The 21574-nt window shown below is 47.0% G+C and overlaps 1 protein-coding gene across 1 annotated transcript; it reads left to right on the top strand.

Annotated features, from left to right (window-relative positions):
* The first annotated feature begins 1630 nt into the window (after nucleotides 1–1630).
* On the top strand, nucleotides 1631–8417 carry LOC129589960 (protein argonaute-2-like). Its single transcript, XM_055484903.1, has 12 exons — nucleotides 1631–2142; nucleotides 2575–2770; nucleotides 3168–3524; nucleotides 4565–4682; nucleotides 4785–4970; nucleotides 5615–5952; nucleotides 6190–6338; nucleotides 6542–6869; nucleotides 7220–7388; nucleotides 7535–7608; nucleotides 7724–7929; nucleotides 8300–8417. The coding sequence occupies exons 1-12, from the start codon at nucleotides 1631–1633 to the stop codon at nucleotides 8415–8417; spliced, it is 2751 nt and encodes a 916-aa protein (XP_055340878.1).
* Nucleotides 8418–21574: the final 13157 nt, after the last annotated feature.

The raw sequence follows: 21574 nt of genomic DNA, 5'->3' as shown, positions 1-21574 counted from the left end.
TTCTACTTTACGACAAAACCGGAACATCAAAATAACTATTCCGCCTGGCTGAAATCATCCGTATAAAACGATGTGCATGTGTAGTTTTAATCATATTATTCTGAACATAGTAAAAGGTAAGAAAATAAACGAAGTACCGCTCTGCGCCCGGAGTTCGGGCAGACGTAAAATGGCTGTGCGCCCGGTATAGCGTCCGAATGGCGAATGCATTTAAATACTTATCGTAGTTTTTATTTACATATTTAAAAAAACCGGTGGAACTTGTTGTTCTTGTATGGTGTATGTCGAATCAAAAGGTCTGCGCGAACGTGACTAATTAGTAGTAATTACAGCTATAATTATTTCGACTTTATATCGCGTGCGCATTCAGCGAATTATCCAGAACATCTACGAACGTAAACATTTTTTGCGGGAGATAAATGACCATAAATGTCTGCAATGATGGAGCTTTTCCCAGCGCGCGGAACCTACGAAGACAATATCGCCAAAGATTACTACCATAAAATCAGTATTTACGTCTCTAAACGAATTCGTTAAAAAATTTTTTTCGGAAAATCTTTTTTAGTGCAGAGTAAAGACAGTGCAGTGCGCGCTACGCTAAATTCCATTTCCTGGAATTGTGGTAAAATCCATTGCATTTTGTGTAAACTGGGAGCGGGGACCAGAAATTCCAAAGTTCTAAAATTAAAGTTTTAAATTTCCACTATCTTGATATTTGTATAACATTCGGTTTAGGATGGGGATAAATCCGTCTGAAACAGCGACTTTGAGTTGCATTATCTGAGCCTCGGAGGTGGGCGGAATTCTAAAATTTCCACGCGTGTTTACGCCACATTGGATTTGGACTTTATAATTCTTTTTTGATTCTTGTAGTTCTGTTGTCTTGTTTACTCCGTTTTACGTTGTCCTTGTTTCCGGAGTAAGAAGATCCTTGGATTCCTTTGTCACAGGTAGGGAAGAATATTACATAGCTGTGATAATTTTTTAATCATGGGTTATAGTGGTAACGTAAATAATACTAAATACTGTAATTTTACGACCAACTGCCGTTATGGGTTTCTTTGTTCTTCTCGTATTTCTCGGTCTGCAGTTTTTAGTGTGTGTAGGTTGTATATTTATCTGCTAACGCCAACAGGGTGGGCAAGAAAAAATAATTATTACCATAAGTAAAATGTGAAGACTTTGGAAATTAGTATTTTCATTTGAAAATAATTTGAACTATAACTATTCTGGGCGGTCGTAATATTTTGTGCTAGAAGAAATCGTTTTTAAAATAAATCGTATGTGAATGGTGCGAAACATTTTCCACCTGTGCTGAACGCGACGGCGTTAGTTTTCTTTAATGTTTTTTTTTTAAATCCAAAGTTACTCTTTAGGTAAGTGTAAGTATTGCTATTACTCCTTAAGATCCTTAATACAGTACATCGCATCCACCGCTGCGTCGGCAAAACTCTGTAAGACGTTTAAGAAGGTTCCAGTATTATATTGGTAATTCTGTTATTTTCATACGATGGTACGAAAAGCTGTAAACGTACGTAATAATTTCGCCAATATTTTGTGTACTGTTTAGGGCATTAACGGGAAGTAAATGGAGTGAAGTACCTTGTATGTTTTGCAGAAACCGTGAAGAATGGAGATGGTTTCGGTTAATCGTCCGGACGTTGGGACACTGGGCCGCGGTATCCGTTTACTCGCCAACCACTTCAAGCTGGAGGTGCCCCGTGATGGCTACTTTTACCACTACCACGTGGAAATGGAGGCCCTGGTGTGGCGCGCGCCGGAAACCCGCGAGCGCAGTCATCAGCGCGCTACCACCGACATCATGGCCCAGCGAGGGGTCAGTGACCGAGAGGCGGACCCGGTCTTGGTGGTGCTGGGGAAACCGGTGCGGAAGGATACCCGCCGGCGTGCCATCCATCGCTTGGTGGCGGGGAACCGGGCGTTGTTCCAGGGGACGCTGCCGGTGTTTGATGGAGAGAGCAATTTGCTCTCCGTGGTGGAGCTGCAGGATCCGGGGCTGTTGTCGGCGAAGCGGGCGGAGCGGATTGTGGAGACCATCGTAGAGCTTCCCAATGAGAAGGAGCATCGGCGGGCAACGGTGCGAGTGACCCTGCGGGAGTGCAATCCGCTGCGGTTTTCCTGGTAAGGATTCACTATACACAGGCAGACTGTTTTCAGATAAATTTATGTTGGCTTCGTAGGTTATTCATTTTGTTTATCCTTATAGTTTATTTCAAGATTGTTTTGTTTACTTTCATCAATTTCTTTATTCCAAAATCTATTTCTTACGTGTTTCCTACGTACATGTATACATGTTTACCTGTTTCCTACACGTATTACAAGTGTTTTTGAAAATGATATAAAGTAGGTACTATGGTATGTAAATTTTGTTTACGCCGCTCTTGAAGAGTCTTTACGTACGTAATGATTAATATACTGTATGTAGTTCATCATGATTATTTACTGTAAAATGTAAATACAGTAATCTGACCTGGACTGATTTGCACAGCCGCATAATGTATGTGTTCGAGTCACCCCTTCTACCCTGGTTCTGTGACGAAATCATGCTTTCAGGGGAGTTCTCCGGGAGGCTATGGAAGGGCGCACCACGGAGTTGCCGGTACACGTCATTTCCTGCATTAACACCATTCTCCGCGAGGCCGCCCTGGCCGTTGATCACAATGTGCCAGCCGGTAGTTCCTACTTCCACCATGACACCAATGCCATCACGCTCGGTGGGGGCCGTATAATGTGGATGGGATTTTTCGCGGTAAGTTGTGTCAAATCTATTTTCACCGTTTTATTTTTTTCTAAATATTAATTTGTTTATTTGGCATAATTTTATCTGTTTATTTTATTGTAGCGCTAAAGTAAATTACAGAAATGGGTTAAATGTATTTTCGCTTGACAATCGGGTTTTGCTGCTCATATAATAATTTTTTTATGCTCCTCTGCCGCTTTCGTTGAAATACATATGTGATTTATTTGGCAGTAACGAAACGAGTAATAAAATTACATGCGCAGTGTGTGCGCTACTTAATTAATGTGCGTTTTAAAAATTTGATCTGCGCAGGTAGCTGCATAATTAACAGGGATTGCGATGTATCCGTATTGCGATGTCTGGCATATTAATTCTGCATGTAAATTTTGAACGCGTAATTCTTCAGAGTGCGCGGCTGTGTCAGTTGGGGATGTCGCTGAATGTGGACGTGGCGCACGGTGTATTCTATGCCAACATCCCGCTGCACCATCTGATCACGGCCATAGTACAGCAACGAGACAACGCCCCGCCCATTCCAATTATGAACGAGCAGCAACTGCGTCGGGTCATGGCGGATCTGAGGGGTCTGCAGATCAGCACCGGCGTCGGCGGTAAAATGCGCTACTACACCGTCGCGCGATTGTCCCGCGAGGCGGCCGATCAGTGTGCCTTCCACATGAACGGGGAACAGGTGCTGGTTGCGGACTACTTTGCCCGGAAGTACAACTACCGGCTGCAGTTTCCCGGATTGCCGATGGTGGAGGTAAACAAGCGCATTAGTACATAATTATCTAGATAACACTAATTTTGTGGGAAGAAATTATAATACAGTGAATTTGTCGTTGTGGCAGGCGTAATGTAGTGGCTCATAGCCCAGTTCCGCTAAGTATGTGCTACAGTATACCTTTATGATGGAAATTTCAGGACAAGCTTGTACACAAGACAACTTTTGTCTGTCGTCTCTAGAATACTCAAGTTGTTAATAACTGCAAGTTTTATCGTACATTTTATTCCTGCATATATTTTTGCATGTATTTTTTGCATTTTCATGTTTTTGCTATAAATATCAGCCAGTTGCATACGCTAGCTGCACTACAAGTACATCGACACAATAATTTTTTCCAGATACGGTTAAAATTTCGGTTATTATTCTTGCGATTCCGGTGCAGAAATTTACTGCATGTACAATGGACTTCAAAATTTTGTTACATTCGGTCCGGGACCGAATGACCAGTAAAAATAAATGGCCGCGACCAAATGACCAATGAAAAGGGAACGTGCAAGACTTTGAACACCTGCACCTTGCGCATTTCCCAACGAAAACCATCAACCGATATACCAAACGCAAGAGAAAAGAATTTTGAGAATTTCGATACCAAACAGGTCATCCTTTATGAGATCTAAGAGAAAATCGAGCCATTTTTATTTTGTCATAGACAAAGCATACGATTATGTGTGAAAACTGAAATCAAACCGTGGATTCAAATCCTATGCTAGGTCTATGAAAAACTTTAGATGCGTCGATTTTCTCTTAGATCTCATAAAACACAGCTTGTTTGGTATCAAAATTCTTGAAATTTTTTTCTTATTCGTCTGAGATATCGTTCGAAGGTTTCCGTTTGGGAAATGCGCAAGATGTCAGCGTTAATGTCAGCAGGCCGATGGCCAGTTCAAAATTTGGCTGTTCAAGTACAGAAAAGTGCCTGGTTGCGCGCGTTTTGTGATTATATAAGTGTAACAAAATTTTGAAGTCCATTGTATTTGCGCCGACGTTACGCAAACTATAAAATTGTATATTTGCAGACATCCAACAAATGTCTCCTGCCTGTGGAACTTTGTACGGTGGTCGACGGGCAAAAAGTCAAACGGAAGCTGACGGATCAACAGACGGCCATGATGGTCCGAGCGTGTGCTAAACCCGGTATGTAGATTCCGGTGCAGGATAAGTACTTGCGCGTGCATATACGTACTACTGTATTTGACAGGCAGTGGTACGTATATTCATTGTTTCATCAACATTTAGCTGGCGTCCGCAAGCGCCAAATTCAGGATATTCGGACACACGCGGTGGGCTATGACGATAGTGAGCACATGCGACAGTTCGGGATCCGCGTGGCGCGGGATATGCAGGCGCTGGAGGGTCGTGTTCTGCCGATGCCCAAGATTGGACAGGGCGAGGCGAAGACGCTGGCTGTGGACGAGAGCCACGGTACATTCTGCGAGTAATTGTGTTATCATAAAGTAGCTGATACATTGTCGAAAATAATTCAGTGAAAACATTTGCATCTTCCCGGTCGGACAGCTGGCCGATAATAATTAAGTTTTAACAGATGCTAGCTAAATTAATGAAAATACGCAATTAATTAAATAATTAAGTAATTACTCGCTATTAAATTACTTGTATATTATTTTAAATTTCAAGCGGGTTATACAAATGCAACAGCAGTCAGCATATACGCAGATTCTATTGTGTAACTCGCTTATAATTTAAAGCGTATCCCTGCGTTAACAGCTTTTCATGACCTTTCACCCGGTTCGAAACCTTTCGAATTTTCTTTCACTCCGTGCACTATTTTTGGCACTACATTTCATTTCGTCCATAAGCTCTTCCGGCAATGTCTTTAACTGCATGTGGTTACTGGCAAGTGCGAAACGGATTCATTTTAACTGATTACTTAATTTAACTTATTACTTAATTTTAGCTTAGTACATAATTTCCAACGTTGTAGATGGAAAATCATTATACAGTAGCGTAGCTATGTAGATAGAAAATATTCAAGGAAACCCGACTGGTTTTATTAATATACGTAAGTACTGCTTGAATTTAGCGCATGGAAATATCGGTATCTTCAGGTACGTGGGATACGCGGCGCACCCGGTTTGTCCATCCCGTACCGCTGACAGCCTGGGCGGTGGTGATACGCAATAACCTCCACGAGCAACGGGTGTTCAATGATTTCCTGAAAAAGCTGACGGAGTTGGCGCGACAGCGCGGCATGACCATCGAACCGCCCTACATGTACCGTGCCCATGACGCCCACCCGGACTTCGCTGGGATCATCGAAGATATCCGGTCGTATTACAGTGGTCGAGGGCAGAACGTCCAATTGATTATGATCGTGTCTCATCAGTACGAATTGTACGGTGACATTAAAAAGGCCGGCGATGTACAGTGCGGCGTGGCTACACAGGTACTGTATATTGCAGAGCACTAGTAAACAAATGGGCTAAGTTACAATGGACTAAGTTAGCATTAGATATCTGCAGTACAAATAATTCCTGAAGTGGCGAAATAATTAGTGATACGAGAGAAAGGTTATAAAGTAATACATGTAAATTTTTGCACGTATGCAGGGTGGCTGTTAATGTGGACGGCTTTCCAGTTTGTTTAAGTATTAAGTAATCTTAATTGTGACTATTTCTTACAGGTGGTCTTGACGAAGACCTTAATGAAAAACCACCCGAAAGGACTGGCGCAGTATGCCGGGAATCTTCTGCTGAAGATCAACGCGAAACTTGGTGGCGTTAACAATATTAACGCCAGCCTTGACAAGTGTCCCACCAGTTCACCGCTGGCGTATTTCAGGAACAAGGTGCAGTATTTATTAAATTGTCTCTTTTCATTAGAACTTACCAACAAAATGTAAACAAATAATTAATAACATCGAAAGGATTAGTACATTAACATTGATCAAAACACAAAAACCGATAAATGGAAATCCATTCGGTTTTTAAATATTATTATCTGGAATTATAGAATTATTAATATCTCGATACTAGAAATATATTTACGAAACGCTTACAGCCGACCATTGTATTCGGTGCGGACGTGACGCACCCGGGAGCGGGTGAGGACATTGCCAAACCGTCCATCGCCGCTGTGGTGGCCAGCTACGATGACACCTTCACACGATATATGCAACGTGTCCGCGCGCAGTCCAAACGTGTCAATCCGTACTCCGAGAAGAAGTCCGCTACACAGGAGATCATCACCGATCTCGCGGCGATGGTTCGCGAGCTGCTGTTGGAGTTCTACGATCGCAACAAAACTGAACCGGCACAAATCGTCTTCTATCGCGACGGCGTGTCCGAGGGCCAGTATAAGCAAGTACGTGCGCTGACGCTGCAAATAAGTTATTACTATAATTAACAGAAATGTCTTTGCGGTCTTCTTGTGTAGGTCACGGTGTAGTAGTAATATTAATAACAATATGGATTGCGATTTATGTAATGGGTACAATTCCCGATCAGGATAGCATTGAGGAAGTGTTTCTGTTATAAATGTTTTCTAGTAACAAGTTTGTACTTATGACATGATACTTATTATAAGGTTTAAGCCACTTAACATTACGAGTTTAGAGCAATTCCATGGAGTATCTCGTGTTGTATTGCAACAATATGCACATGAATCAACACTTTTGCTTGTACTGTGTACAATTGTGCTGTCTGTACATATAGGTCATGGAGCGTGAAGTGAATTCCGTCAAGCAAGCTTGTCGGGAATTGGTTCCGAATGGGAAGTACATGCCGCCCCTTACCTATGTTATCGTCGGCAAAGGTCATCATGTGCGGCTGTTCCATGCTAATGAACGCGAAGCTACTACCCATTCCGGAAACGTCCCGCCTGGTACAAAAAAGCATAATGCTGCACGTTGACTAATGAAGTTATAAATTAGGATTCTCTCCTTTAAATTTTAATGTACCGGTATCATGGCATGTACACCTTGTCCATTTCTCTAACAACTTATTTCATTTTATCGTTTATCGTCACAGGTACCATCGTTGATACCACCATTACCCATTTCAAGGAATTCGATTTTTACCTCGCCAGTCACGCTGGCATTCAGGTATCCGTTCTGATTCAAATACGTCAATAATTTGTGCTATAACTATTACTAATGTGTTTATAGACATAAATTAATTTATTATTTATACTGCCATACACGTTATTACATTGTGTAGGGCACCAGCCGTCCGGCACATTATCATGTGCTGTATGATGATAGTCATTTGTCCGCCGACCAGATCGAGCTCTTCAGTTACTCGTTGGCGTTTCTCTCCGCGCGTTGCAACCGCAGCGTCAGCATCCCCACGCCGGTTTACTATGCCCATCTGGCCGCCTTCCGGGCGCGGTACCATCTCCAGCATACCGGCATCTATTTGGACAGGTCAGTTTTGTAATTATTCCATTTCCCAGCGTCAACCTGGATGTATAATCTGATTCAAGATGATCAATAAAAATTCGGAGAATTTTTTCCCGTTATTTATTCTACTGTTGTCTATATTGCCAAATTTCTGAGCGCGCTTGTCATAAATTTATGTGGACAATAACTATTTCAGCTGCGGCATGCTGATCTCGCGAAATCTTGACTAAAGTTTACTTATCTATCAATTCTATCTAAAAAAAATAATTACGATGTACCAGTTATACATTGTTGCAGTCTTGCAGGAACAAATCGAAGCGGTATTAGCAAAATGCGAAGCGAATGTTTGATGATTCTTGCTACTGTTTGAGAATCGATCGGTGTATTTTTCTAGTGCCAGCGAAGAAACGCCTGAACGAGAACGCGATAACCGCGCACCGGCGCCGGATCTGGATGCTTTGAACCAGCGCATTCGCACGCACAAGGAACTGCAAGGCCTGTACTACGCCTAACCGCTATTTGGCGACTATGTTGAGGGGCACAACAGAGATTAGCAGTTTGGCACTCAAGATGCCAGAAACTGTTTTCGTGCTTTAGTTCTTTTTTAAGCACTGTTAGCTAGCACGAAGGCAGCTGCTTATTTTTGTATCTGGAAAGACTGCAGTTGCAGAAAGTGTCCGTTGTTTTGATATAATTAGGATTTTTGTCCCGTATTTATGTTTTTGCTTGTAAAACTTTACCGGTGTAACTTTAGTTTGTTGGAATGTACCGGTAGGTTACTACTCTAGTAGTTCCCGCTGCCTCCATACCGGAAAGCATTGAATTGTCCGTTCTTCAATTTACTTTGTATTTGTGACTGCTCGTATCGCGTCCGCCAATAAAAAAATCGTACTTTATGGATACAACTAATGTATCAGTAGGGTTGAAAGAGTACCTCAAGAACGATTCATGAAGTTTATGAATGTCTCTGGACGCTGGGGCTTGAGAGAAGTGACCCGGTACATGGCACCAAATTCGGGTACATGCACGAAAACTTTCACATTTGCGCACTCGCAAACACGCTCTTGCATCGTTTATTGCATTTTGTAGCCGAATGATTTGTACAGGTTAGTATGATAACCGTTTGCAAAACCGATAAAAAAAATTTTGGTAGTGCGCGAAAGTGAAAGTTTTTGTGTATGTACCCGAATTTGACAGTGTTGGCACCATGTACTTGTATCGGATCTCCGTTAAGCCCCAAATGCGGATGTTGCGCGCCAACTGTAACCGTCCAAAACGTCCGCACATCTCACTAATTGTCAGACGTCCGGACGTTTTGAGCCGTTACAGGTAACAGCCATCGTTGTACTTATTTGGCTTTGATGTGCAAATTCACAGAACAGAGGCCGGCGGCAGTTGTAGTGGTCGGCTGCGGAAGCGCTGCTGGAACTGCGTGAATGCCCTTTCATCTGGACAATCGCTGCCGCCGTTGTACAGTATTGAGTCTCTGTGCAGAATTCGAGCACTGACAGCATTGTCGATTCAAGTTTCTAGCGCAGGGTGCGTCGGAAGTGTTGTGGCCAACGGCCAATGACGATTTAGCGGAGCCCATGGAGTACCATTTTCAGATGCCGTACAGGTCGCGTCTCCCTGCGGAACAATGAGTACAACCACAGTTTCTGGTGCAAAGTTTGCACCGCAAATTGTTTAGTACGGTTGGGAACCGTTGGCTAAAAAGCAATACTTACTGCACAACACGCATCGCGAATACGAAGTGAGAAAGTAATTTTAAGGTTAAGTGCGATTCCTACATTGGAACGACTTCGAAAAATACGGGCGCGGCAGCAGAACAAGCGTTTGTGGAAAAGAACAAGAAATACGAGTCCTTTGTTGATCGTTGTTATTTTGCTACGTGGGGTTGTGTAACCTTTGGTGCGTGGTGCAACGCTGCTGTTAATCTGTTGAAGGAAATCGGCAAAAAACTGTATATTCGAACGGGAGAAAACCGCTCCACCGTACCTGTTTTCTTCAAGGTTCAAGGTTTAAGAAATTCAACGTGGTATTAATGCTCAGCGCGTTTGGGAACTGCTCCGTCTCATGTTAACTGGAAAGGATTTTTCATTCAGAACACGGGAAAGCAAGGCGTTGCGCTTTGTTACGCATACTTCTACTGAATAAAGTTATCATATACTGTACAAGAAACAGCTTCGGCTTCGCCTCTGCGTTTATTGTGATCCACGGCCGGTTTGAATGGAGAATTCGTTTAATTCGTTAGTAAATGTATTAACAGGCTAACAGCCTTAGCCGTTCTTGTACAACGTCTCGAGGAAAGGCTCTAGAATCGAGATTGGATTGCTGATGTGTCCAACCAAAAAATTATAAGTTGAACCACGCATTGACTGGACTGCGGTACAGTAGAAGCTCGGTCACTCTTTCATCTAAAGATTCTTCTCACTGGCCAGTGGTCGTAGCTCTGTCACTCACCCATCTAGAGATCCGGCGCCGGTGCGGTAACCGCGCACCGGCGCCGGATCTAGATGCTCTGAACCAGCGCATTCGTACGCACAAGGAACTGCAAGGCCTTTACAACGCCTGACCGCGATTTGCCGACTATGTGGATTGGCACAATAGTGTTTAGCAGTTTGGCGCTCAGGGCGTCAGAAAGTGCTTTCGTGCTTCAGTTTTTAAGAACAGTTAGCTGGCACTTCTACGTATTCACGCATCTCTTGCGCTCGGTCAGCATGCCGCGCATCCAGCGTTTCATCGTGGACCAGGACCACCGATCGTCCCGGCTCGGTGAGAAGGGACTGGCTGAGTGGAAGCGGGGAGGGCTGTCGGTGGAGATAATCGCGGGTGGGATCGATTTCCAAGCTGGCGGCATCCTGTGATCGTTTGATTCTGAAAGATTTTGCCTTACCGTGGTGGCACAGCGATCCGCTATGGCCCTCTTCCGGTGCCGCATTCCCCTGGTGGTCATCACGGGGGGACAGATGGATGAGGCGAAGAATCCGGACATGTTGGAGGAGCATCTGCGCTGCGAGGGGCCGCCGCTGGATATGCAACGGGGTTACCATTTACGTGGCCGATATGATTGACAGCGAGGAGAAGGTCCGGCAAGGTTGCAAGGTAGTGTGCGAAGTGCAAACCGATCTAATTCGAATCATCCCGTAAAAGCGCTTCGGTTTAAAGATCGTTTTTACCACGCAACCAGGTTTCCGTCAGTCTTGTCCAATTTCAAATTGGCTCCTTCGATTTCTGGAACTGATTGTAAAATTGGAGATATTACTCAAGTTATACTGGCTGTAACAAAATGGCCTTCCTGTATGCAGAATTTGAACAGTAGCGCTCTGTACAGTTTCAAGTGTGCAGAACGGTAGGGTATCTGTTTACTGCAGATTCTGCGGGTGCACCAGGCCAGCGATCCCCGTCTGTCGGCACATTATCGGGGACGCCGATGGTTGTACAACATGGCCAGCGTGGACGTCGGCCAGCTGAACAAATTCTGCCTGGCTGCCTTAGCGCACTGCATGCAGGACTGGGATCACGAAGAGCAGTCCGGCCACGCCGAGCAACCCAGCGACTACGAGTCCGAAGAGGAGAAGGAAGACGACGACGATCACGAGGAAGAGAGGAGTAAAAACTTGAATGTGCGAAAGCTGTTAGTTTAGTGATTGCTAGTTTCTTAGCTTTTTCTCCTGTCTGTTGTCTGTATATGGGGGCAGGGGATAAAAGGTGGCAGTGGCACCTGCCACTGGCAACCGCCACCGGCAGTGGCACTTGCCACTACGCGTTCTGGCAAGCGATAAAACGTGGCAACTGTTAAAAATTAAAAAATCAAAAATTATGAAGGAAGCCACCACTTTTCTCGTTATTAACAACTCAAAAAACCTTAAACTCTTGAAGGCGTGCATGTGCATGGTCCACGTCAGGTATGATGAACCCTGATTATAAAAAAAAGGCTAAGGCTATTTTGCCACAGTTTTTACAGTGCGTCAAAATAGCCTTTTGCTATTTTGCCGCACACTGCGCTACAATAGCCTTTCGCTATTTTGCCGCAGTATGTGCGGCACAATAGCCTTTTGTTATTTTACCGCACACTGCGTTATAATAGCCCTTCGCTATTTTGCCGCAGTTTACTCGGTGGTACGGTTCGTAAAGATAGCTGACGTGCTATCATCACTGCTATGCTGCGGCCACCTACCGGTATAGTATGCTAAAGTAATAGCCTTTAGCGACTATCGGAGTGAGGTTCAGGTCGCCACAGTAGCTGTTTCTGGTTCGATGATTTAACCTGTTACTTGAGTGAACTCCTGTGACGTTACAAACAGTTCTCGTCTGGCAAATACAATGCGTTTTTGTTAAATTTGCTTGCATACAGCCGTAAATGATGTGCCTGGATCGCGAATCAAAGATATCAATTTGTATGATGAAGCCACGGCACGCCAGCCGCTGCGCTTAATCTGGACAGAAACTACGACCGTATACAGATTAAGATATGAATACAAATTTAATTCACAAAAATAAAAAGCCTTTTTTATATTGTTGCCGTGAGTACAGTGATGAAATTAGCAAGCATGACGTCTCAAGAAACCGACAAACGGCAGTCGGCTAAAGAAACCGGCAAACGGCAATCCGGACGCTTTGGACTGACCACTCAATTCGTATCTGGACGACCGCACAACTCCTACCCGGACGCTTTTACCTGCCTGCATATATTGTATTCGGACGTTGTGGCCTGCCGGGCCTCAAAATTTGTACTACACTCCGCAGAAACAACCTGATACAAAACTTTACTGCCGCAGAAACAACAGGGTAACGAAATTACACTCCGACAGAAACGACCGGATAAGAATTCAGACCAAAACAAGCGGATACATATCAATAGTTAAGGAGAAACGGGCGGATACGAATTGGCGGTCAGCTAAAAACGTCACGGTACCAGCTGTGCGGTCAACCGGATACGAATCGTTTGGTCAAGTCAGAACGTTTGGATGGATACGAATTGTTTGGTCAAGGACTCAGGCCACAACGAACGGGTACGAATTATTGGTCAGGCAAAACCTTCCAGATACAAAATTAGTCTCGCTCTTGCGGCCGGCGCTGGAAAAGGCAAAACAAACTAGGTGGCAAAATATCCGGCGGACTTTGGGCGGCCCCGATAGTTTTGGACGGTTTACGCGACGAAACGTTCGCCGGAGGTCTCAGTTGTTCGAACGTTTTGGGCGGTTACAGGCGTGTCTCAGTTTGTGTCAGGCATGTTGAGCATTCCAGACGCCGTGTCTTAGTCGGGCTCTGACAAGGGAAACATTGGGACATCGTGTCTTGGTTGATGTCACACAAGGAGAACAATAAAAGAAACGGCGAACTTTAGTTGGTGTGAGGCATGGGTGCATAGGGGCGGCGTCACGCCGGTGTGTGTCTTAGTTGGTGTCAGACAATGGAGATATTATAGGTGGTCTGAGTCGACGCTGAGCGTTAACGCTCAAGTGACCCGAGCGCTTGAGATGTCAGTGCAATCCAGCGTTAAAAGTAAAAACTTGAATGCGTTAAATGCCTCAACATGGTCGAGGGAGCTATGGAAGCGGCGTTACCAGTCGATACATCCGCCTGACTACAACGTAGGCAAAGACAACCTAGGCAAGGTGATTCCGTCTGATATGGTGGTCGTTCCGAAGTCGGCCGATCTAAAATCGGAACACCCTGATGGCACGAACGGAGAATCAGTCCACGCGGCCCTCGTCATCCACGGCGCCAAGGTAGGCAAAGCTGGTCAGGCCGAAGCGATGACATCACACCCCGGTGAACGGGTAGAGGACCGCAGCGGGCAGACCGCAGCTCTGCTCGGCAGTTAGGTCTGCCGGCGCGGATCTGAACCCGCCAACGGTCACTCAACAGAGCAACATAGAGTTCTAGCAACTTTATGACGGACGACTCGACCATGCTGTCGCCGATCGGCACCGTTCAAGCCGCGGCTGCTCCGGTGTCACTGGTTTGCGGCTGTCCTGAGTCGACACCTAAGATGGACAGAAGCCGACCCGACCCGACAAAGTTGATATTTCAGGCGCCGAAAGAACAATAGTAACCGGTAGCGTGGCAGGAGAATAACGGGTCTCGACACCTTTACTGAGCGCAATCGAACCAGATTACGGATGTCGTGGAAAACGACAGTAGGCAACGGAATTGCACCACGAACTAAAGGTGGCAAGGGATTGCCTAAAGCCAACAAAAACTTGTGGATGGGCAGTATAGATAGAGTCGGCGGCTTGAAGAAGCGGCTCGCAGAAACTCAACCGGGAACGACGGAAAGCCACCTGCGGGCCACACTGGTTCCGCTAGAAGCACTGTCACGACGACTTGATAGAGATTAGCGACCACGTGGGCAAGCCGGAAGCGCAGTTGAAGGTCGCTTGTAAGCATAACGCCTGATGGGTGGAAGCGCTTGCCGAGATTGACTCAGCAGTCGAGCGGTTGGAAACCGAAGAAAGGGACCTGCACAAACAGTCAACCGGCTTATAACCGAATGGGACACCAGAACCGTGCAATCAGCTTATCTGGAACTGCAGTTGGCAGCCGCCTGGAACAAGACTGACCAGATGAAGTAAGCCTTAGCTGACAAGGAAATCACCAATTCCACTTTGTGTACAAAGAATTCGAACCTGACGGAAGCCACCGACTGACTCCAGAAGCGGTTGAATATAATGGCACTGAGAACGCCAATTTTATATAGGTGCGTAGCAACGAAAATGAGATGACAAACCGAGCGACAGCACCTCCAGATGGCAACGGATGAACGGGGAAGAGTGCAACAAAAAGTACGATATGATGTCGGTCGATGTCGGTCAAGTTTCATCACATTGAGGGTCGCAGCGGCAAAGGAGTTGTCTGACCTGCACTTGGGCCACCTAAGTCTAGATGCGGAACTAAAAGCAACGATACACCGGGTGGAACAGTTCAAAAAAATAGTAGCCGGCTTAAAAACAGCCCTGTCAATAATCTGGCAGACCATAACCGGACTGGAAGCTCAGTTTCGTTAGAGGTCGGCGACCATGAAGCAGAAAGCCCAGCGGAGGCGTAAAAGAAACCCATCTCAGCGTTGAAACGTTTCGCCATCCAGAGATACAAATCTGAACTAATTGCCGGTTGTACGGCGGTCCTGTTCTGGTCCCTATGCCGTCAGTCGTGGAAGATGACCCGTCATCCTATCACACCCACCTGGTTCCATACTACAACCGCGACGGAGTAAGCACTCTACTAGATACGACGGGTCGGAATGGGTGGGTCAGTTCATCCCAAATTTGGTGGCGGCATTCAGCATCGGCATGATGCATTGAAGTCAGGAACGCCCGACGTTCATGCCGACCAGACCGGAGACCTCGACTGATGCATCGAGTGCGCCTCCGCGACCGGATGGCTTAGTCATAACGAACGGCACGGCAACCCGGACTACCGACACGATGAGACGACGAATCCAAGAATCCGGACCGACAGTCGCTACAGGTCGGAACATTGGAAGGTCAACGTCGGAAGGAAGGACAATGTCAGTTGTAGCAGCGGGAAGAAATCACCCGGAGCGGCGGGCCAGACCACGAACGAATTGGGCAAACACAAGGGACCCGACTGACATGGCGGACCCAGCTGGTGACTTATCCGATAGGTCACATCAGCGCGACTTTGGATAAGAGCTGGCACAGCGCCTTAATGCTTTGTCGGTAAAGTGTTGCCAAACCGAATTCAATAACCTTTATTCTTCAGCGGATGGTGATTTCTACCTGTACAAATGCCCGGCATGATGCCGCAGCAGGAAACTGGGTTCGGACAGCCGGTCGGCCCGATACTTCAACAGGCCGGAATGCACCCCAGTTTTGTACAACGATCCGCCGCCATCACCGGACAGCAGCCCGTCTTACCAGGAGGACAACCCGGCCCTACACCTCGGTCAGCTGTTCAAAAACAGTGGCCGGTCGGGGCCACATGACACCTTGAGGATATACCCTCCCGAGGCGAACAGGGGTGCGGCAGCCGAGAGAGGTCCAATACCAACGGAATTGGTCGGGCGAAATTGACAGCCCAACAACGGCGGTCAGGATTACAATGATTTATATTGAAGAGGATCTTCCCCAGCAACAAAAATTGGCTCCCCAGAAACAAAAATTGACTTTACCTCGACGAGGCGACTGTGACAAAGTCGATAGAATTGACCGAGACAAAAGAAAAACCAAGGCATCGGCACGCCCGGTAAAGCCGCAAACGAGAGGTTGAGGAGCTACAGCTTGATGAAGTGGACGCCTCCAAGAAGGAGTCATGACATTGATGCTGGAAGCAGGTACCAGGGGCATATGGCAGCAGAAGCGGAGGGAAGATGGTCGTTCGATATCCAGATGCCCAGGATTTCGGTTAATTTCGCCAAACAAGAACGCATCCATGCCTTGGCCGAAGATGCCGGGCGATAGTATCGACAAGGATTCGATACCACAGAGCAGTTCACGCCGCAATTAAAGCCATACAGTCGCAGCCCAGTCTTAAAGAGAAGGTTTTCCTGCACTTCGTGTGCAAGAAAGTGGACGGTTAGCAGCTGAAGCACGCTCTGGACATCCGCAGTCATTTAATTGCTGTAGAAGTACCTGGATTACTCCGCGGTTATTAGGTCGGAAAGCCAAGATACAAGGCGTTTAAGTACACGTAGCTGGTTTCTCAGAGCGCAGCCGCCCGGATGATACACGCCACTCCGCTGTCACCAGAGACTGAGCCGACTGCATGAGCCAATGTGGCGGCGGCACAGAACATCGACTGGCGGCACCACTAGCTACCCTGCAGCATCAATGACCGCCGCCGAAAATAACACTGGCTTTCGAGATTATGTACGTGCCGGTGCAGCCGACATACGGATCCGCATCGCTCGGGCTGGCATTTGCTAGTAGCTCAACAGCTGTCAGCCCTGTGTACGCCACCTTCCTCCAATGCAAGACGGGGAACATATCTTGCCGAAAGGTAGTTATGAGAACGGCACTAGACGATAGAACGACACTATAGAAGTCTGGCTACGGAGGGAACTTCGGCCAGCAGCGCGGAAGCGGTGAAGAAGTGTCTGTGATAACTTTGACGACGGCCATGCTCACTAGAACTGGACCGACGACGGATGGAATGGAGCCGGCCAGAATTTTGGCAATCTAGTAGGCGCGGGAAGTCCAAATCGAACTGGCCTTCGTTTTACAACCTTAACAAAGGCAGGGAAGGCGCTTAAAATTTTTGGTTAAAGTCGGTTCGGTTCGCTTCGCTTCGACTTACCGCTGCAACCGAACCGATTAAAGTGACTTGCATTTCGAACCGATGGAGATTAGTGACCCGGAGGTGAAGTCGAGTCGCTTGTCAAACCGAACCGAACCGGTCGAACCGTTGACATCTCTAAGCCTGCGCTGCACTGCAAACTGGGCGTGAGTTTTCTTCCGGGCTTCAACGTCCCAGTTACCAGGGTATTGAGCAGTCGGGAATCTCTATTCGGTCGTACAAGTGTACTGTTCGCCTTTGCTGTCCAAAGCGCACCCCGCAGCAGTCGACGTCGATCGTACGTTACGAGTTGAGCCACTTACGTCTTGTCGCTGTATGAAGACCGTACCGTCGAGTGGTTACGATGGGGTCGAGTTGTTCGTCCGTCCGTTTCGCATCCCCCGTCGGCGGGTTACCGCGAAGTCGATTACCCCGTCCAGATGGGCTGGTAAACTAATCCGGCTGGTAAACTTATCCAGCTTAAAAGGGAACTCGCTGCCCATGATGTCCCCGACAGGTTGGATTCCTTGGCGCGTTCGGCAGCTTAGAAATATATCCGTCGTCCGAGTCCGAGCCTGAGGAATTAAATATCTCCTGTCGGTGTCACTGCTCGGCCGCCACTGTGTCATTCGGCACCGTAATCGCTGGACGGTGACATCGGTATCGACAGGCGCTGGTTTTATGTACAAAAGAGAAAAGCGCCTTCCGGCCCAAATGGTCGCTCCTCAGGCGCATTTTTGCTACCCGGCGCTCCATTAGTCCATCCAGATCGGGTCATGTTCGCTGGTTTTGGTAAAGATCTTCGGCCGAGCAAGCCGCAAGCCGCCCACACTCACCTACCGTTTGCGTTCCCGCGGGCGTTATCTGGCAACCAAATATTTGTCTGGGCATCAGGACTGGCGCTGTGTGGCTGCTCGGCAGACCAATCTGCACCGAGACATACATCGGTTCGAACTATTACATCAACGGCTGTGTTTAAATCGGCAGCTGCTGTTATAATATTATTATCTGGCCAGACTGAACCTTTGGCGCCCCCATTGCATCCTTCGGGTATACCGGGACCTTCTGCCAATCTTCCGGGACGCAAGGTTTTCAGGCTGCACCATCGGCGGCATACCCTAGTTATTTCCACCTCGTCTTCTGAAGCCGTCACCACGGCTACTGCAGTTACTGAGTTACCAGCCCGGGAGTTTTCCGCCCCGGGCACTCCCTGCTTTACCGCAGTCATGCGACCAGTCGAAGAAACTTGCATCGACCGATTAGCGCGAGGACAGCCGGACCGACGAGTCGGAGTAACCCTAGCAACTAATGATCCCGGCGCTAGCAACTAATGATCCCGGCCCAGTGTTGCTGATACGCTGAAAGCAGTTATATTTACAATACCTATACCGAGCCCGACCGATATACTTCGATCGATTACAGTGCCGGCCTGGATAGACGAGGTAGCGATCGGAGTGAATCTGACAATGGCGATCCTCGATACCGGAGTCATGGCCTTTTTCAGAATACCGAGAAGAGGAAACGTTAAAACGGAAGTGCTCGAATACTACAAGATGATTGTCAGAGTCGGTGGAATTCGCCGTCACTCACTGCTGCACGGCAACCGTCACATTGAAAGGCCGAAGCAGCCCTCACCTACTTTGCGTACAAGCGAAACCGGACAAGTTTCAAACGCTGTCCTTGTTACTAGGATGTTACTGTCCTTGCTCCGGTTAGGTTCGAATGGTACCGCACCTGGTACGAGAGAAAGTTTGAATACCCGAAAGGGCTTTTCCGGAAAAAAACAACGAGCATTGACGTTACTCGCCGGCCGACTCTAGTCCTGGTCGACCAAAGTCGCTATCGAGCGGATGTTGACCGAGCGGGGAGACATGTCGGTAGAAAAGATTTTATGGAAGATCGAGCTAGACAAAATATAGTTTGAGTTACGGAGCGACATGTCACCATTCCCTTAGCGCTGCGCGGCGTGGGCCGCCACTCGGGCCGAAGTTCTGTTCAAGTGCCTCAGCGAGAACAGTCTCCGGTCGAGTTCTGGCGGCAATACTGTCCTAGGATGTTACTGTCCTTGCTCCATTTTGGCCCACTGCGTGGACAGGTCAGTTTGCGTATTGCGTGGATAGGTTACTTTGCGGATGGTGACATACAGGAGTAAGGTAGCAGGCCGACGCTGCCACCTCAAGAATGGACGATGTACCGACGCAGCGATTCGACACGGATTTTAAATCGGTTCCGCCACAGTTACCATCAGCCGAAGGAGTGCAAGATCAGCTGGCTGCTAGATGCGCCCGCCCGTTGCAGAAAGCTCAGGCTCGAGATCGTAAACCAACCTGGCGATGCAGATGGATACGGAGGGATCGCTGGACCCCTTGGGCTCGGAGCTCGCCAGCACAACCGACTGCCATCGAATGACTCGGACGACCAGTCGTCGGACATCGACTCCGAAGATGAGGCGAGTAGCTTGGATGAGGAAGGGGCCAGAGTCAGCACATGCAAAACACACCGTCTCTATTGTTCCCTTTGTCTGACATCAGTTAAGCCCGCCGTCAGGAATGTCATCCATGCCTCCCAACCTGTGAACGCTTTTCTATTGTCCTTATGTCTGACGCCAGTTCTGACGAATCGTCAATAATGTCCCCAGTACCTGACACCCACTAAGACACGCTATCACTAATGTCTACCTTGTCTGACACTAAACTCTCTTTTTTGGTGTGCCCCGTGTCTGACACTAACTGCGGCACGACTTCCCTAATGTGACCGATAACTGACAGGAAGGGAAGTCTAGACACATTAAACAAGTGGATACTGTAACGCGGGCGGTTATGCCGGCGTTCTAGTGGGTTGGTGTGTTGACCGTACCACGATATTGTGTCGGCTGGTGATGGAAATGCCGGCACTGCCGGGCGTGAGCTCAGCAGTGAATCGGAAGTGGATTTACAGTGACAATGACGAGCGGAATGATGGGTGCATTATCCCGGGGAGTCAAACAAAACAACGTCGTTTCCAAGCATTTAATCAACAAGTGTACAAGCAGGGCAAGCTTGGCAAGCGTGGCAAGCATCCATTCAGAGGATTCTCTAAGACTCTAATGAAAAGTGTGTTCCATTCTCTTAGACGTTTGCCCGGTAAAAGTGTAGAGAAAAAGAAGGATGAATCACTCAGTTACACAGTGAAAACAACAACCAATGAACAGTAAAGAAAACCAACAACACTGTAAACAAGGCGGTCATTCGATTACTCTCGTTACAATACTTAACCACATTATCAATACGCCGATTCTCACGATAATATTAGGAAACTGCGGCAAAATAGTAAAGGGCTATTTTGCCGCTCTTACTACGGTAAAATAGCTAAAGGCTATTGTAACGCAGTGTGCGGCAAAATAGTGAATGGCTATTTTGCCGGCCATAGTGCGGCAAAATAGCTAAAGGCTGTTTTACCGCAAATACTGCGGCAAAATAGCCACTTCGTAAAAAAAACATTCTTGACGCGTCTTAGTACGAGGGATACCGAACCGAGTGCGTACCGATGGTTCGCTCAGGGTTTGTCAAAAAAGATAAAAAACGAAAACAAACAAAATAAAAATATTGCACACCGATTACATCTGCAGTATCTACAGCACAGATTCATAAAAAATTATAACCAGAAGCGCTCTTTGTTTGCCAGAATCAAGCGCAAGTTTTTTTACTTTTTCGTTGTCTTACAGTCTATTGGGCGTAACTGAAACCTTTGAGGACTTTAAGCCGGTGTTTGGCACATTATGCGGTCACCGTTACATGCGCCACATTCGTCAGTGGACAATGCGCCCCCCCCCCAGGCATTGCAGCCTGACTCGTACAGAGAAAACATTTTTTTAGCCATTTAAGACTTATCAATTTTTGAAGGTTTCTTGCGCTTTTTCCGCGCAAGAAACCTTGCGCTTGCGCTGGCACTGATTGTGAGTGTAATCGGTGACACTTTCGTCTGCTAAACAGAGTTGCAGGCTTGCAGCACCTTTTTAATACTGCATTGGAAGGCGCGGACACAAGACTCAGCTGGGGTGTGCGTCCATAGACATGTTCTGTAGAGTCCATCTGTGAAAATACGAAAAAGCTCTCCTTAGAACTTTTCGTTGGATGGGAACATTGTCTCAAGCTGATTCTGAATTTTTAAAAGTTGCCACGTTTTATCGCTTGCCAGAACGCGTAGTGGCAAGTGCCCCTGCCGGTGGCAGGTGCCAGTGGCAGGTGCCACTGCCACCTTTTATCCCCTGCCGTATATGGGAACATTAGCCAAAGAGCTGTACAGTACAATCTGGAATCCGGCACTAAAGTTAGTTTTGTAATTAAATCGTTTTGTAATTGGATGCGGTTCTTTTATTTGCGTAATTAGAAGTACTCATATAAAAAGTTAATCAAGAGCGAATGCGGCACAGACAATCGATACCGAG

This window comes from Paramacrobiotus metropolitanus, unplaced genomic scaffold, assembly GCF_019649055.1.
Source record: "Paramacrobiotus metropolitanus isolate TYO unplaced genomic scaffold, Prichtersi_v1.0 Parri_scaffold0000038, whole genome shotgun sequence".
Classification (NCBI taxonomy): Eukaryota; Metazoa; Tardigrada; class Eutardigrada; order Parachela; family Macrobiotidae; genus Paramacrobiotus; species Paramacrobiotus metropolitanus.
This window is presented reverse-complemented; position numbering and strand designations above follow the sequence as displayed.

Excerpts from the sequence above, each read along its gene's own strand:
- LOC129589960 (XM_055484903.1), top strand. The coding sequence starts at position 1,631 with ATGGAGATGGTTTCGGTTAATCGTCCGGACGTTGGGACACTGGGCCGC. Across the intron at positions 7,609-7,723 it reads CCAGTCACGCTGGCATTCAG|GGCACCAGCCGTCCGGCACA; the intron begins GTATCCGTTCTG and ends TACATTGTGTAG. Across the intron at positions 7,930-8,299 it reads ACCGGCATCTATTTGGACAG|TGCCAGCGAAGAAACGCCTG; the intron begins GTCAGTTTTGTA and ends GTATTTTTCTAG.